The following is an 18,209-nucleotide window of genomic DNA, read 5'->3' as shown; positions in this document are numbered from 1 at the left end:
TATGAAACAGATTTCTATGTATTATGAATTCCTTATTACTAGAAACTGTGTGACTTTCTATACGAGTATTTCTCACACGAATTCTTACAATGATGATGATCAAATCTTGACCGAAATGTCTAGTTTGTCATAATATAATTTTAAATATATGACTTTCGCTTAAAACATCTAGTGCTGTGGCTGTATGCTTCCTATTATTTATATTTTGTATTTTTTAGCCACTTCTAAAAGTTTAAAAAAAATTATACAATATTATTTAATACGGAATAAGAGTATTTTAAAAATGCATCGATCATCGTAATAGAAAAAATTCTTATGAATAAAATAACATCGACATTTATTAACCAAAAAGATGTGATGTAAGGGAGACCGGAATAAGAGCTCCTATCATGGAACAAAATCGGAATGGATTCCGATTAGAATTATTCAATTATTTCCTAAATTTCTATTTTCTGAGGAAAACGGAATAATTCCGATCAGAATCCATACCGACTTTGTTCCATGATAAGTGCTGTAAATTACAGGATAAAATAATCGAGGATCGTTAAAAATAAACATGCAAGACGCGCGTGAATGTGTCTGAGGACTCATAGCAGCGACTGCCGCTCAGTCTGCTGTGACACCTCGTTGCAAACGCTGCCATAGAAGTTACGCTGCAATATTAAAAAATCGTATACGTAAGTAAATATTTTTATTCTTAAAATTTTTGTTTTATAATCGTATATGATTGTCTGAGTCTATTTAATTTCTATTTAGATAGTCAGTGTAGTTCTTATTTAATAAAATTCAACAGTTTTTTTTATTTATGTGTTTTTGTATAGTATACTGTTAATGTTTTTAAAAAAATGAACAGATGGGGATAGTAGGCTACAGCATCTGACTATATAACTTATTTAATGTGACAACTTTTATAGTATTATCAATATTTCATTCCATTAAAGAGATTTACTTCAGTGGTAAATGTTATAAATTTCCTTCACGATTTCCAATCTCGATAAAATTAGGCGCATTCGATGTATTTTTGCACGAAACGAACAAATTTGTTCTGCGAAGTGAATATTTGTGTTTAAAATATATTTTTATAAAAGTTTTATTAATATGTAGTCAAAGATGTAGCTTAAAATACATTAATCTTTATTTTAATAATTTTAATCAAATTACCATTAGTTACTTTACCTCCATCCCGGAGTTAGTTGACTCAGAATGCATTAAAAAAATTTTTCTTCATATTAGTTATCAGTTTCCCCATGTTATTAAAATATGTATTATTAGCTAGTTAGATGTATGTAGTAACTGATGTAAAATTTTTTCAATAAATCTCTTAATTTCATCTGTAAAAATTCGAAACTGAAAAATGAGTCTACTAATCGCGGTCGTCCCTACTGATTTATACTTGTAGTATTGCGATGTAAGCATTACCTATAAAATACTAAATGATTTTAATAAAAAGTAGAAAAATTTATGTACTACATTTATGCATAAATACGATCTTTATTGATTTTGCATTTGCGTCATTGTGTCTATTTCAACAATCTGTTAAGTACATTAAAAATGTACAAAAAATACAAGATAAAAAATATCAGTAATCAATTTTTGTTCAATGAATTTTTTCAGTATCAGTTATTTTTTATAATATTTAAAAAAAATTACAATAAAACAAAATAATAATATTTGACTCCAAGAACAAATTAAATACAAAAGTAGAAATATGTAGGTGAGCATCAGCAATTGTTAATGTATAAATTAAATTACTTTAAGTAAAAGTAAAAAGGGCTACGAGCCTAAAACATAAATTGACAAACTGTATGAGTAGTTAAAAAAGTTTTTTTGAAATAAAACTATGTCATAAATTAAAAACGTAAAATATAATTTGACAATCAGAAGGTGAACAAACGTTTCGATCCTAGTTGGATCATTTTCAATGTGACAAATAAATTAGTGTGACAAAGTAAATGAACAACGGTAATTAACAATAGAGTTATAACGTAGATAAAAAACATAAGAGATCAAGTAAAATTCGCATTCGGACGCAAATTAACTATAAAACTCGCTCCAAATTGAGAGGAAATCAAATAAACGATTATAGTTGACAAAAATGTGCTCCTCCGAACCGTATGTGTGTATAAGGACGAACATGTTTCTGTTAGCAAGTATAAATTGTAATAATAAATTAACGGTAGAAGTAAATAAAAATAAAAATAATAAGAACAATAAGAAAAGTACGAATCGAGTCGCAAACAGTAAAAAGGAAAGTACAAATAAGTCGTAAATAATAAGTCAAATTTAAAGAAAGAGGCAAAAATTATCTTTGATATTATAAGACAAGCACATAAGAAAAAAGAGTAAATCGCCAACATGCATTGCATATGTATGATAAGTTTAGAACAAATAAATTCACAATAAATACCTCATGTGTGTGTCGAAATGATGTATTATAGATTAGGCAATGCGAATGGAATCGAAATTGATCGTCTCTCTAAGAAGCTAAGATATAAAGTACGACATATAAAGACAAGAAGGTTGAAATGGAAAACTAGAAAGGGAAGGGGGAAAAAATAATAAGAAGGAAAAAATAAAGTGGAAGGGAAAGAAAATAGGTAGTACAATTCACCTTGGAGATTGGTGCAAATGGCAGATTAAGTTTTCTCGATACAATACTGATTATAGATAACCAAAAAATTATATTTGACATTTACCATAAAAAGACATTTTCTGGAAGGTTCCTTAATTTCCATTCAAATCATCCTCTGTGCCATAAAAAAGGCACCATCATCAGTTTTATTGACAAAATCATCTTATTATCACATCCACGATTCCAACAAAAAAATTTGATAGATGCTATTCATATTTTCTTAAATAACTGTTATCTTCTTCCCTTTATTTTCTCTACAGTAGAACGCAGATTAAAGTTTCATAAATATAACAAAGATACTACACACTATTCACGCAATAAAGACAAATATTTTACGATTCCTTATGTTAAATCCATTTCCGAAAGTTTCCTTCCAATCTCTAGTATGTTTCATTGTAAATTGGCCTTTTCTATTCCCAACACGTTAAAAAGCTTCATAAAGAGAGGAAAAGACGAACTTAGCTTCCTATCCAGTCAGAATGTTGTCTACAAGATCTCATGTGATGATTGTGAGGCAAGTTATGTTGGTCAGACAAAGAGAAAATTGAGCACGAGACTACACGAACATATCTCTGACGTCAAAAAGAATACAGGTTCTCCTACTGTCATAACTGATCATCGAATCAATTTTGATCATAATTTCAAATGGAACGATGTGAGAATTTTGGACTGCGAATCTTCTTACAATAAGAGATTGGTATCTGAAATGATTCATATTAAAAGACAGAAACAAGGCCTTAATAGACAAAACGATACCGAATCTTTACCCGATACTTATTCACAGATCATCCAGTCTCTTTCTCCCTCTTGATTGCTTTCCCTTCCCCATCCTTCTCTTCTCTCCCTACTTTGTCTCCCTTCCACTTTATTCTTTCCTTCTTATTATTTTTTTCCCCCTTCCCTTTCTAGTTTTCCATTTCAACCTTCTTGTCTTTATATGTCGTACTTTATATCTTAGCTTCTTAGAGAGACGATCAATTTCGATTCCATTCGCATTGCCTAATCTATGATACATCATTTCGACACACACATAAGGTATTTATTGTGAATTTATTTGTTCTAAATTTATCATACATATGCAATGCATGTTGGCGATTTACTCTTTTTTCTTATGTGCTTGTCTTATAATATCAAAGATAATTTTTGCCTCTTTCTTTAAATTTGACTTATTATTTACGACTTATTTGTACTTTTCTTTTTACTGTTTGCGACTCGATTCGTACTTTTCTTATTGTTCTTATTATTTTTATTTTTATTTACTTCTACCGTTAATTTATTATTACAATTTATACTTGCTAACAGAAACATGTTCGTCCTTATACACACATACGGTTCGGAGGAGCACATTTTTGTCAACTATAATCGTTTATTTGATTTCCTCTCAATTTGGAGCGAGTTTTATAGTTAATTTGCGTCCGAATGCGAATTTTACTTGATCTCTTATGTTTTTTATCTACGTTATAACTCTATTGTTAATTACCGTTGTTAATTTACTTTGTCACACTAATTTATTTGTCACATTGAAAATGATCCAACTAGGATCGAAACGTTTGTTCACCTTCTGATTGTCAAATTATATTTTACGTTTTTAATTTATGACATAGTTTTATTGCAAAAAAACTTTTTTAACTACTCATACAGTTTGTCAATTTATGTTTTAGGCTCGTAGCCCTTTTTACTTTTACTTATTTTGATTTATTGAGCCTTATTATTTTATAATTAAATTACTTTAAATCCGAAGCGCCTACGGTCTAAGTATTAAGATGTTGAACTAATATACGAGGTCTGTCCCAAAAGTATCCGACCTGCATTTATATCTTCGCGCCAAAGTGTTCTAGCGACCTCTACCGGGCAGGCACGTCAACAGTAGGACCTTACGAACTTATCGGTTGGTCGCCGACACTAGTAGGACGTATAGTTCATACGCAGTGTGTATTTGTTTACAGTGTCTTTTTCACGTTCGTCGGATTTTTAAGTAGCTAAAAATGACCGAAAAAGTTAAGCAATGAATTTGCATCAAGTTTTGCTTTAAACTTGAAAAAACTTGTGCAGAAACTATTGAAATGTTGCAAAAGGCCTTTGGAGACGAGTGTATGGGCAAAACACAAATAAAAAAGCACGTCAAAGTCGGAGTAAAATCAAGTCAATGTTGATTGTTTTTTTCGATTATGAAGGCGTGCATCACGAATATGCTCCTGCAGGTCAGACGATCAACAAAGAGTACTACGTTGAAATTTTGAAAAGATTGCGTGATGCAATTAGAAGAAAACGACCGCACTTTTGGCAAACCGGTGACTGGCTTCTTCACCACGACAATGCTCCAGCGCATGCATCAAACCTTGTGCAGCAGTATTTATCAAAACACAGTGTTGTACAGCTTCGCCACCCTCCGTACAGTTCCGACGTAGCTCCCTGCGACTTTTGGCTATTTCCTCGATTGAAAATGCCGCTTAAAAGACACCGATTCGACGACAAGAAGACTGTTGAAACCAATGCGACGAATGCATTAAAGGCGATTCCAAATTAATCTTAAAAAACTGTAATAAACTTATTGCGAAAAAATATTAAGATTAATTTGGGGAATTTTGGGAGGATTATTAACATTTCAGATCAATTGCGTTAATGTCGACAATCATATTGACACGTAATTATCATTTCTGAAATTAATTCATTCGTTTGAAAAATATATATATATTAGTTCAACATCTTAATACTTAGACCGTAGTGGCGCTTCGGATTTAAAGTAATGTTATTTAACATAAACGGTCTTGTTTCCTATCTTATTATAAATTAAATATACATAAAGCAATTACATATAATTTATAGACGACAAAGTTATGTTTGATAACAAATTTACTTGTCAAGATAAAAAAAAGGATAGATGTTGTTCCGATGAGTTTTTTGCGTAAAAATAAAAATAAGAAAAACAATTCATTGATCTTATTTTTGACATATGAATTGCTAATAACTCTAAACAATGTTCAAAAGATTTTAGCTAATGGACGTGTTCAAGTCGACAAAGTTAGCCTACTTACTGAGCAAATGAATATTGATTAGATAAAGCCAAGGTTAGCCATACACGTTCAAATAAACTTATCAAATTAGTTGGATGGATTAATGCATAGGCACTTGTTGAATGTTTTTATCAGTTAATGCGTGAAGATATAAATCATTTTTTTATCCATTTTATTATATCTTTTATCAAATTTATAAATTAATGAAGTCACCTGGGACGGAAATGTTGATACTTAAAGACAACAAAATGTTTAATCTGTGTCAAATATACATGCGCAGTCGCTTGTACAAATTTATTGAAGCATATGTGTGAGACAAAACTGCACAGTTATTGCAAATCAGCACATGTTTCAACAAACTTGCACAAATAAATGATGATTGATAAGTTATTTGACCATGTGTGATCGACGATATTGGAAACTCTTTCAAATTTCATAACACGGAAAATATTTAATGAAAAAAAAAATTATATTATTTTGAAAAGCTCTAGAAATAAGCTGTAAATTTGCAAAAAAATGGAAGTTCTTAAAATTTTCAAATTGATTTTTATTTGACTTTAACAAAGCTTTCTAGACCACATTGTTAACAATTATGTTGTTATACATAATGCGTTACTTAATAAAACCTTACAACTTTTTAAGTTAAAAATTATAATTACATCGCGTTACTTATTGTAATAAAATTCTACAAATTTTACATATGCATATATAAAACATTTTTCTAAAAAATAGTTTATTTTCCGATGTTGGTCATTTCCGAACTTTTAAACTACTTTGTATAATTTACGCACTAATAACTGCTAAGGTTCACATTTTAATTTTCTGTTTAAAATATTTTTATTTTATAAATTAAATGACGATGTGATAATATTTTTATCTCTGTAAGCGTGTATTATATTTCGTTATAATAAGCAAAGTCCGTATTCTAAAATTATATCTTAAATTTAAATTTCAAAGTTTCAAATTGTGAATTTTTCATTTCATGCAATTTAATTTGTAATATCTTACAAGAAATAAATATTTAATCATTATATAAAAAAATGTTGCAAGTAATAATGTCACATGTTGAATAATTCTGCAAGACGGAACAGGAAATTGATTTATATGACTAATACAAAACATGGATATAAAACATGGATTCATATGATTACAAAATATGGATCATAAAATAATAAAAGCATCAGATTTATTCAATAGAAATTAAAAGTCTCAAAATTTAGTTTGTCATATACTTTAGAGTATCTGAGAGTCAACTCAACAATGATAGATAAAACGGTAAATAATACACAATACTCGATTAATAATTTGAAAAATTCGAAAATAGAATATTAGATATTACATATAGAATTTAAAAGACCATGAGATTTTATAATAGAATATTTTTTCGTGTTTCTATCTGTGTTGTACATATGACAATAAGAGTTATTTGTTATAGCTGTTACATAAAGGAAAGAACTGGTTTACAAAAAACTCATAAAAAGAATCTTAAAATCTCCATAAATTTTAAGCCTCTATAACAGCAGAGCATACATTAACAGCCACACATAAGAAAGGTATGGACTTAGTATACGTATTGAGCATATTTATCTATTATTGTATTAGGCATATTTATCTATTATTGTATTTTATTTCAAATATTCAAAGGCTAATTATTATTCAAACATGTTAAACAAGATTTAGAATCTTTTTCACATTCTCACAAAAAAGGCAATTCGAAAATCCTGAAAATTTTGAAACATTATATGCAAGTAGATAATTTGCTGTAAAACATTTAGAAAGTTTACGCGTAATATAATAATAAGGGATGTGACGTGAAAGTTTTTATAAGTTCGAATTGTTTGAATTCGAATTGATATTTTTCAAGTAATTGGTATTCAAGGATTACGAGTTGCAGATGCATCTATCATGTCTCAAATTATATTGGCGCACTTAATTATATCAAAAAATATTGCAGCTAATATTGCAAAATGTATGTAAATGTATATGTATATATAATTTTTTCCATATATAGACTGCTATCAAAAATCTATAATAACTAAATAAATGAATAATTCTATAAATAATCACAATTTCTAATAATAATCGAAGATATTAAGAAAACATTGTATCTATTAAACTCTAAATTTGAATAGGAGTTACGTATTTTTAGGAAATAAAATATCCATTTAAAAAAACTGACTTCTTAAAGAAGACTCAACTTTAATTAACCCTTACCCTATTAGGTGCCTCAATCAATTACAATTTGGTGCCTCATTCATACTAACAAGAAGGGAGGGGGGGAGGGGTACTAGAATTCGTCCATTTTTTCATTTATTCAGAATAATTCAAAAAATCTCTAAAAATTCACCAACATATTTTCAACTTTCTAGAATAAATATTGGCACTTCATTTTGGAAAATAATAAAATGTAGTATAATTTATTATATAATTACCGAAAGACGCGAAGAAATTTGCACGAACAGAAATCGCTCGGTAACTAGTGATCTCCTACTCCTTAGTAGGGTAAGGGTTAATAACTATAATAAGGATCAGTTCTAACTATCGGAAGTAATACTCGTAAGTATTAGTAGAAGGAAGAATTAGTAAACATATTATTCAAATCATTCGGTTAATCGATAACTATACCTTAACATGTTTGAATAGACAAAATTCTATTGTATATATAACGATTAGTCATACACTATTCATTCTTTTTGCTTAGATACGCTTCAACAATGTTTACATACCAACTGCTATGTTTGAATATATCAAGCAAGGTAACGAGTCTCCTTCTTATTTTGAGTATCATGATCAGTTTATTACAGTCTCACGAACAACCACCGCCAAATTGGTATCACAGACTTTACGGTAACAATATGAACGAATCAAAATTGTTCAATATAATTAATCTGAATAATAAAACATTAAATTTCTTGGAGCAAAGTCAACGTTTTCGAAGTGAAGAAGTATCGGATATGACACCACAATACAATGAGACATTCGATTTCATAGTAATTGGTGCCGGCACGGCCGGTGCTACAATAGCAGCAAGGCTAAGCGAAATTTCTGAAGTCAAAATATTGCTGATTGAAGCTGGATTTCACGAAAGCTTCTTCATGGACATTCCTATGATCGCACCAATCCTATCTTCGAACAGTAACATCAATTGGAAATACAAAACTAGACCTTCCAACAAATATTGTCTTGGTATGAAAGATAACAGTTGCATTTTCCCAGCGGGAAAAATAATCGGTGGCAGTAGCGTGTTAAATTTCATGGCAGCTACTAGAGGCAATGCCGAAGATTATGATCGTTGGGCCGAGATGGGAAACGAGGGCTGGGCATATAAGGATGTTCTCAAGTATTTTAAAAAGCTGGAAACAATGGATATTCCAGAGCTGAAGTCGGATATTAAGTATCATGGTACTAATGGACCAGTACATATCAACCATTTGCCATCTTATACCCCGTTGGCAGAGGCTTTTCTAGAAGCTGGCAAGGAACTAGGATATTCAGAACTAGTAGATTACAATGGAAAAAATCAAATAGGATTCTCATATCTGCAGTTCACAATCATGAACGGTACTCGCATGAGTAGCAATAGGGCGTACTTGCACCCAATACACAATCGCAAGAATCTTCATGTAACTCTTCAAAGCATAGTTACAAAAGTGCTGATCGATTCTAGCACAAATCGTTCAGTCGGCGTGGAATTCACTAAAAAAGATCGAACTATTCGTGTGTTTGCGAGTAAAGAGGTTATTCTGTGCGCAGGTGCAATTAAGTCGCCTCAATTGTTGATGTTATCAGGTATTGGACCAGCAAAACATCTTACCGAACTCGGCATAGACGTTATCCGAGACGCATCAGTCGGTAAAAACCTCATGGACCATGCAACTTTCTATGGATTAACATGGACATCAAATGTATCAATAAATTCACAATTTTTCAATTTTATTAATCCACATATAAAGACACTACCGTTAACAAGTAAAGGCGAAGCCATTGGTTTTATCAACACAAAACAACCAGAAAAACGTAATGATCTACCGAACATCGAATTATTATTTGCTAGTGGTCCACTGATGGAAGATTTTATTCTTTCAAGATTATTAAATTATAAAAACCCATTACGTCAAGAATGGAAATATAGTGACGGGCATGACTGGTTCCTTGGGCCAATATTATTAAAACCAAAAAGCCGTGGTCAGATAATGTTATTAGCTAATGATATTAATGTTAAACCAGATATTGTACCAAATTATTTCGATAATCCTGATGATATCAAAACTATGATTGCGGGTATTAGAACTGCATTAAGTATTGGTCATACAAAGGCGATGCAGGCATTTGATTCTAAGTTGTCAAATATTACTTATACTGAATGCAATGACTACGAATATGACTCTGATGCTTATTGGGAATGCGTGTCAAGGATCATGACTTCCACGCTTTTTCACTATTCTGGAACTTGCAAAATGGGAGCAAAAGAAGATTCAACTGCTGTCGTCGATCCTAAATTAAAAGTATTTGTTATTTATGCGTAATATTATATATTATATAATAATTTATATATAATAATAAGAGTTGCGACGAAAGTTATAAATTTATGCAATGTTTTGCAGGTGATTGGTATTCAAGGATTACGAGTGGCAGATGCGTCTATCATGCCCGAAATTACATCGGGGCACTTAAACATACCTGTTTATATGATCGCTGAAAAAGCTGCAGATATGATCAAAGAAGAATGGGGATTTTTGAAGAAATCATGCTAGATATTTTTTGCAAAGTCATTGCAATTTCTATTGTCATGTTATTTAAAAGTTCAGTCCCACCAATGTAAAATTAATTTTAATCTCGGTTCAATTAAGAATTAGAAAAAGATCAGTATGTGAAACTGAAATTAAAGGCTGGTATTCATAATGGATTCTTATCTTTAAGACCATCTTAAATGTAGTTTTAAAATGTCATAAGCCAATCATAGTATCATCTTAAGATATTACCTAAGATGGTCTTAAAATAGGAACGGATTATGAATATAGGTCAAAGTTAATCTTACATTGGTGGAATTGGATTTTAATTTGTGACAATATTATAAATATTATTCGATATTATATACGATATTCGGTATAATGTACATATATTAGGTGTTGGAATTAATTCGTAGCGTTTTTTAATGAAAGAATGTTATTTATTTCACATGAGCATTAAAAAATACATTAATGAAAGTACTTCCCATCACTTGTAAAACGCTACGAATTAATTCCAACACCTAATATATTGACATTATATATGTCGATATATTGATATCAGAGCAATAAATTTATATGTTATAATTTATTATTTCAATAGATTTCAATAGATTTCAATAGAATTCAGATTTTGTCACAAACGCCACACGTATACGAGCGTTCTGCGGAGCAAATAACTTGATCGAGGGAGAATCTCTTCGCAAGCTGTTACAGAGCAAGCATGTACACAGTGCACGTGATGCGAGTTGGCATGGCTGAAGCATTCATACACCCGAAGTAACCATATCATGACAACTTGTCGACAGTGATACAACTCTGCTACTCTTCGAATGGGCAAAAAGAAACCAAATAGTAAAATGAGAAATTATCTTATGCGATTATAAATTCGATTTTGAGTTCTAAAAGAAAATAATTATCTGTTTCATTGACTATTGTTTTTTATATATAACTATAAAAAGTATATTTTTTATAATTTTGCAAAGAAGAAATGCAAAAGAAGAAATTTTGTCGATGCAAAAGAACAAAACAAAGTCAAATTTGGAATAAGTGTGTCTTTTTTTTTTATAGTGTCTTTTATAGTGTCTGCATTAAAGCAAATTATTTTAACAAATACAGAATCAATAGAGATTAATTAGCTACATTATTGTATACACGTGCAAACTCAAAAGTTAAGATTTAATTAAATCAGTCGATTGTACACGATAACGATTTTTAACAAACTGCTCAACGCCGGTCAACGCGTGCATGCGTGCATGTTGACTCGCACGTTCATACACACGCGGAACACGCACGTACACGCGCACGCCGTAGCGCTCATCTATTTTCAGAATGTAGGCCAATTAATCCCGCCGCATTTTCGGCACGGAGGAAAAACGAAAACATTACAAGTGTCTCACGGAAATAGCTGCGGGGATAAATGTCCAAGTACCGGTCGGCTCTCCGCTTTTCGGTCTCTTACGCTCTTCCTACTCGTACTCTCTCTCTCTCTCTCTCTCTCTCTCTCTCTCTCTCTCTCTCTCGCTCTCTCGTTCCTTCTTCGCTAGTACGAGGGTAGTGTCGCATAAACGCAATAATTTAATATAGAACATATGTAAGAGTCCGTTGGTTACTTCGACACTACTGCCACCCTAAGAGTCGTCTGCATGCGTGATATGTAGACGTTTGCTGGATGATATACAGGAAATTCTACTTATTTGCGTGCGTATTCTAATTATACATCCTTAATTAGATTTGAATCTTAACTTTTCTCTCACGAACATTCTACGTTCATCACTACGTCTCTCTAATGCAACTTTTTAATTTATATTAATAATTTATCGTGTGTTATCTTAGTTTGAGAGAGGCGTGCAAAGTTAATTAATGTAAGAGTTATCAACTAACCCATAACGATATTCGCTCCATTTTGCATTAAGTGTAGGCAGAGTGCACCAAGAGGCTCTTGATCTTGATGACGATAGCTCTAATGGCGTTTACACGAGCATATTCAACGTTTACGAGCAGATTAACGATGCGTAGTAAATGAATGTCTTTCGGAGTGTTGAGAAACACACTGTTACGTGACGAGAAATAAATTTGTTAAGATTTAATGACGCATATGAGTGACCGATATAGCTATTGTGATATATTTTATGATTGAGATTAAAATAGATTGAGATTAAAATAGGATAAATTAAATTGATAGTAATCTTCACGTTAAACGACTACAATTCGGAATCAGGTAAACGCGTGCGAAGTGAATTCCGTGCGAATATTAATCCGTTCATATAATAAAATTAAAATTAAAATTATTGGTTCTATAATTTGCTACGCATAATAAATCTGTCGAACAATAGCAAGTGGCGTAATAATAAAATTATGAAGCTATATAAAGCTATGAGAAAATTAAAGTCCATTCTACAATTGTGTAAGCTACAGCTGTAGTGGTTATAGTTGATCAATTACAGATGAATATTCTTCTTATATTCGACCGTGTCATTAGTCAATTCTTACAACTACAATCACTTGCTTACGCAATTGTAAAATGGGCTTAATATATCTTCACGTTGAATAAGAATGGACACATCGGAAACGAAAGAAGCCACGAGTTTTAGGACTTGATAGATAACTAATTAATCTTACGAGAAAAACTCTTTTTGTATTTCGTCTTATATATTTCATAAATATTAAGTCAAGGAAAAAGTTTCTTCGTATTTAAAAAAATTCTTTTGCAAAAGTTTTTCATTTATTGCGAAATTTTCGTTACAATTATATCATTCGCTAGAGCAAAGTTTCAGCTTTAAGAATCTATTTTTTAAATTGCGGTATGATGATTTTTATCGGAGTTGTAAGCAATTGAAGTCAGAATGCTCCTTTACTTAACTCGCGAATAACTCAGGAACAAAAAATCATAGGAACATTTTTAAAAAATGATTTTGTAGGGAAACCTTCAAGCTTTCACAATAGGTAGTCGAAAGTTTTCGTAAATTTTTTTTGGGCACGTGAGAGACCCCCAAAGAGAAAAGAAAATTTTTCGTAGTTCGTAGTTTTTTAAATGTAAAAGTTACCAAACAGAAACTCAAAAAATATAGTAACCTTTCGAAAGTAGAGATTTCAAGCTTTAAAATCCTTTTTTTAAATTTAAATTTCGTTTATTTTTGACGAAGATATTGTATATACAATTTTGAATTAAAAAATATGAAGAAACTTTCCCTAACCCAATATATATAATTTTATGCAAGTGTAATTTAAACGTACTCCTGTATATTTATATTATAACGCGTCTGTTAAGGTCCAATTTGTTTAAATTTCCATTCAACAATTTTCTATATTTCTCTCATACTCCTCTGGTTTTATAGCTGATTTGATAACGCGATAAATTTCTCGAAATAAATGCCATCTCGTCGAAGAAGCGTAAGCGAAACAATGAATAGAGACGGGCCGTATATTTCACGGAAATTGACAATGGCACACGTCTTTTCGACGCGATCGACAGGGTGATAATTTTTTTTTTCTTCTTTTCTCTTTTTATGCGAGCATTTACGGGCTGACGAAGTGTCAGAGGAGACCGTCGGATGGGAAGTCAATTACGAAGATCGAGGCCGCATTGTGGTGGCATCGAGGCAGCCTCTCTTGGCGTGCCAGCGATCGAAATTGCACAGGCGGTCGACCGGAAAATAGGGCCGCGCCCTCCAACGCGCGGTCTCCTGCCTCCCGAATAATTTATCTCAAAACGCATCACGCCGCATCGTCTTTGTGGCATTGTCGAGAAGCGAGAGAGACGGAGAGAGAAGCATTCGAAAAAGCAGACGGACGGAGGCGGATAGTACATCATGCACCACGCGAGAATTTGGTGTGCCGAGAGGATCGATCGTCGGAAAGCGACCTGACCGCAAGCTATTGACAGCAGGATTAATCTCAGCTCCGTATTGCGGATTGCGTGATTGATAAACGTTGAAAATAGGTAGCAAACGACAGATAATCGACGGAAATATCACGAGACGAAATATTTGTATCGCTTCACAACTCTATTAAATTCCTTAATCGAATCGAATGTCACAAAAGGTTCGACATTAAAATGAATATTAGCAAGAAATGCGTTTCAGAAATGCAGTTGCATCTTGTATGACGCAAAAAAGTGTAAAATATATGTAATATGTACAATGAGAGAACATGGTGTATAATGCATAGTCCAACATATGTAAATATACAATTTTACTAAGAAAACATTTCAAACGAAAATTATATAGCGTAAAGGAAGATGTACAATAGTGACATCTCCCTTTATATAATATCATATAACTTTTATTTGAAATATTTTTTGTAAAACTATTAGGTGTTGGAATTAATTCGTAGCGTTTTTTAATGAAAGAATGTTATTTATTTCACATGAGCATTAAAAAATACATTAATGAAAGTACTTCCCATCACTTGTAAAACGCTACGAATTAATTCCAACACCTAATATATTTTCAAAATATATTTAAATATGATAAATAAATGTTATATATGCTCAAATATTGATTAACTTTCATCACGAAAAAATAATTTCTTTTTGCTATTTCAAATAAGACTATAAACTGATCGCATATATGTTTGATATCAAAGCCACCAAAGATTTATCATTCATCTGGCGATCAGGAAGTTAAGAGAACAAATATTCGATACGCACACGGTAAATGTGAGTTTATATATATCGTGCCAAAAAGCCAACCAAAGTCGGGTATAACGGCATATTGGATTTATTGCTTTTATAGTTTTCATGCCGGATATCAAGTACCTGCTCAAATTCATTGTACGAGTGTTGAATCTTCAAATAATACCTTTATGTTCAGTCATCTAAAAGCTCTTCTCCAAATCATTTTTTTCCTTCAAAACACAAATACCTATTGATATTTTCTATGTTAAATAAAAGAAGTAAAAATGGAAATGGCTAGTCTGTTATAAAGTATCTTCGTAAATAAAGATTCGCAATACTAGCTCGATGGAGGTTATTGCCTTTATGGTATCAAGGCTTATTCACGGTATATATACGTTTTACTACTGACACGGAAAGGGCGGGCAGGCATCAGATGCGACAAAGCATTTTTTCAATCCTTTCACTTTCAGGGCGTTGTGCAAACTTTTAATAGAATTTAAAGCATACGAGTTGAATCAAGTTTTTAATTTCAAAACCGAGATAAAGTTTTTAGAAACCGAACAATATAGAAGCCTTTAACTTGAGTATTTTATCGAGAAGCAATAAATTATCATGAATTTAAAAATATAAAGATGTTACGCTCTAAACGTGGAAAATTCTGTAACATCTGTAGTGTCAAGAAATTAATAAACACTAAAAATCTCAGAGAATCCCATAATTATCAAAATTCTTTATTCGTAATTGACGAAGAGTTGAGCGAATAAAATTCAATTCTACATCAACGAATGTACAAAGTAAATCCTACAGAAGTGTATTAAATAAGATACAGAAAGAATAGAAATCAAATCTACGAAAACACTTCGATTCGATTAAAATAATCTTCTCAACTTTTTCACGAGAGAAATAAAAAAAATTAGTATTATTTTGTTAATGCAAAATTGTCACTTTAAGTGTGAAAAAAAAATTCAAAGATTTTGTTAAATACACCGTATATACTTTCCCAAATCTCAATATAAATAATCTTTTCCGTTATCTCTTATCTCATTTTATATTTATCTCATTTGCCTTTACATTCGACGTCAATGAAATGACACTCTGTCCAGATTCTGTGAGCCAATTCGCCTTGCTCTTTTAGCACAGCAAGTGCGACGGATAATCTCGTTAGTTTCTACGTACATCCGAAGATTTTCGTAGGCACGATATATCGTCTTTACGCACGCGAGCGTGCGAACGGTCGTGGGGAGAAATGTTGCACCACAGAAGCGCGCATGGGTGGGCTATCTATAGCGGCGAGTGTAACCAAATGGAGACTCGAGTGTCACTCAAGGATGACAAAACTCATTAATACCGATCTGCTTAATGCCCCGTCTCGTGTCCAACATTAATCTGCTTAAAAATACCTGCCGAGGTGCGTTCAAGTGACCCGCCATTTTGAATCATCCGTGTCGGTTTACTTTGTAAGACGCGCGTCGGTATGTACCTCTCTGCTCCCGAAGATTACGCGACACGTATGATTCTAACGATAATATTCGCACAGGCTGTCGCCTTCGTTCTGGAAATTAGTTGCTCCCCGAGCAACTACGACGAGGCAGTTTGAAAAGGAAACGGAAACGACGGAAGTTTCGGTCGCAACTGAGTCTTATCGCTTCTGTTTGCGCACCGTTAAACTATTTTAGATGAGTTCACGCGACCAATTGTGACGATATGAGATATTATTTTTGTATCTGACCTATAACTGTCGACAGTATCTTCGATATCACTGTAGAGAGTTATGGTTTCCATATGGCTCCATTACTTCAAAAGTGACAAGACTAAAAAAATTGAGTTTCCTAGGAAAGGGAAAAAATTGTTTTTTCTAAACGAAAAATTATTGACCAATCAAATATAATCGGTAAAAAAATATATATTCTAACATGTGTGAGAGAGAGAGAGAGAGAGAGAGAGAGAAAGAGAGAGAGAGAGAGAGATCAAATAATTCTTTTTTATTAGTTTACCTTTGATAACTGACACCTTTGATACGTAAAGTTATCAATTTGATAATATTATTTATTCTGAATAAATATTATTATTTTCAAGACTAGACTTATAATCACAATTTAAATAGCCTTGAAAAATCTGCAATATAATATGCATTTCTTAAATTACCATAAAGTTTTGATTTCTCAAATTTAATTTAGATTTTTACATAATACTTGTCGATTCTTAAAAACAAATTTAATTTAATTTACATATCATTACGAATGCAATTGAAGAGTTATATAATTAATCAATTAATTAAAATAGAAGAAATATCAAAAATTTGCGATATGTACAATGTTTCCATTAAAATTTTATTCAGTGAGTAAAAGTAATTCTAATCTTGTTATAGAATCTATTTTAAAAAAAGAACACAGTATATAGTTGTCTAAATTGTCTAAAACATCACATACATGTATCAAAAAGTTACACTTGTCCACATATTTTTACGGAAATACGATCTATTTTTGTTCAATGTGCACGTGAGACAACGAACGCAAATTTGATCTTATGGGTTCTTCAATCATGAGGCTGCATAACGACTTGTGTACTAATGCTGCCTTATGCGATGCAGATGTTGATGATTTTTTGCGTGACAGAACGAGTCATGAGCGAGAATTTGCGAGACTACGGACACACGATGCACTAATCATTTCGCTGTTTCTTCTGCAAAGGAATACGTGCCGCAGAAAAGATACCATACGATCTTTCTCTAACAATCTTTCTGTGCCATGTGTGCTCCATAATAATAGAGACGTAATCTAATATATGAGACATAATTTAAGGATCAAATAATTGATAAAGACGGACGTACGCAAATTAAGTCCTTCTTTAGTTTATAACAGCTTTTCTAATTTAATAAATAATGAATTTTTCCTTTTAACTGCAGTATTAATTACCAGAAAGTTTCAGTAACAAAATGTAACATCGACAAAATATTCAGTAAAAATAAGAAAAATTTAAAAAAGTTTTTCTATTACAAAGGCTGCATTGCTGCTTCGCGGACCGCGCTATCAACGCTATTACATCATTCTCTACTGTTGTTTTACGTATAATGAACAATAAAGATAGAACGACATAAAAGCGCTGATAGCGCGTTCTTTGAACGCAGTCAAAGTTCACAAATAAAAAGATAAAAATAAATTTTAAATGTCCATTTTTTTTCTACGTAAACTTCGTATAGCCCAGATTAATATTTAATC

General features: G+C 31.8%; 2 protein-coding genes across 7 annotated transcripts in view; one reads left to right on the top strand and one right to left on the bottom strand.

Annotated features, from left to right (window-relative positions):
* The window catches only part of nau (myogenic-determination protein nautilus), a 63,854-nt gene that overhangs the window by 28,672 nt on the left and 16,973 nt on the right, over positions 1-18,209 (bottom strand). The window lies entirely within an intron of this gene.
* Positions 2,902-18,150, top strand: LOC105147971 (glucose dehydrogenase [FAD, quinone]). 5 transcript variants are annotated; one of them, XM_087416724.1, is made up of 5 exons: positions 2,902-3,667; positions 3,935-6,921; positions 7,082-7,199; positions 8,348-10,151; positions 10,251-18,150. In XM_087416724.1, the coding sequence occupies exons 4-5, from the start codon at positions 8,361-8,363 to the stop codon at positions 10,398-10,400; spliced, it is 1,941 nt and encodes a 646-aa protein (XP_087272850.1). In that variant the 5' UTR covers positions 2,902-3,667; positions 3,935-6,921; positions 7,082-7,199; positions 8,348-8,360; the 3' UTR covers positions 10,401-18,150. The 5 variants fall into 5 exon arrangements, with proteins under 5 accessions (XP_087272850.1, XP_087272852.1, XP_011057666.1 ...); XM_087416726.1 differs by lacking the exon at positions 3,935-6,921; XM_011059364.2 differs by lacking the exon at positions 2,902-3,667 and having other exon boundaries at positions 3,775-5,276.

The sequence above is a fragment of the Acromyrmex echinatior genome, chromosome 2 (assembly GCF_024713525.1).
Source record: "Acromyrmex echinatior isolate Ae372 chromosome 2, ASM2471352v2, whole genome shotgun sequence".
NCBI classification, from domain to species: Eukaryota; Metazoa; Arthropoda; class Insecta; order Hymenoptera; family Formicidae; genus Acromyrmex; species Acromyrmex echinatior.
Note: the sequence above shows the minus strand (reverse complement) of the source record. Positions and strands in the feature narration are given on the sequence as shown.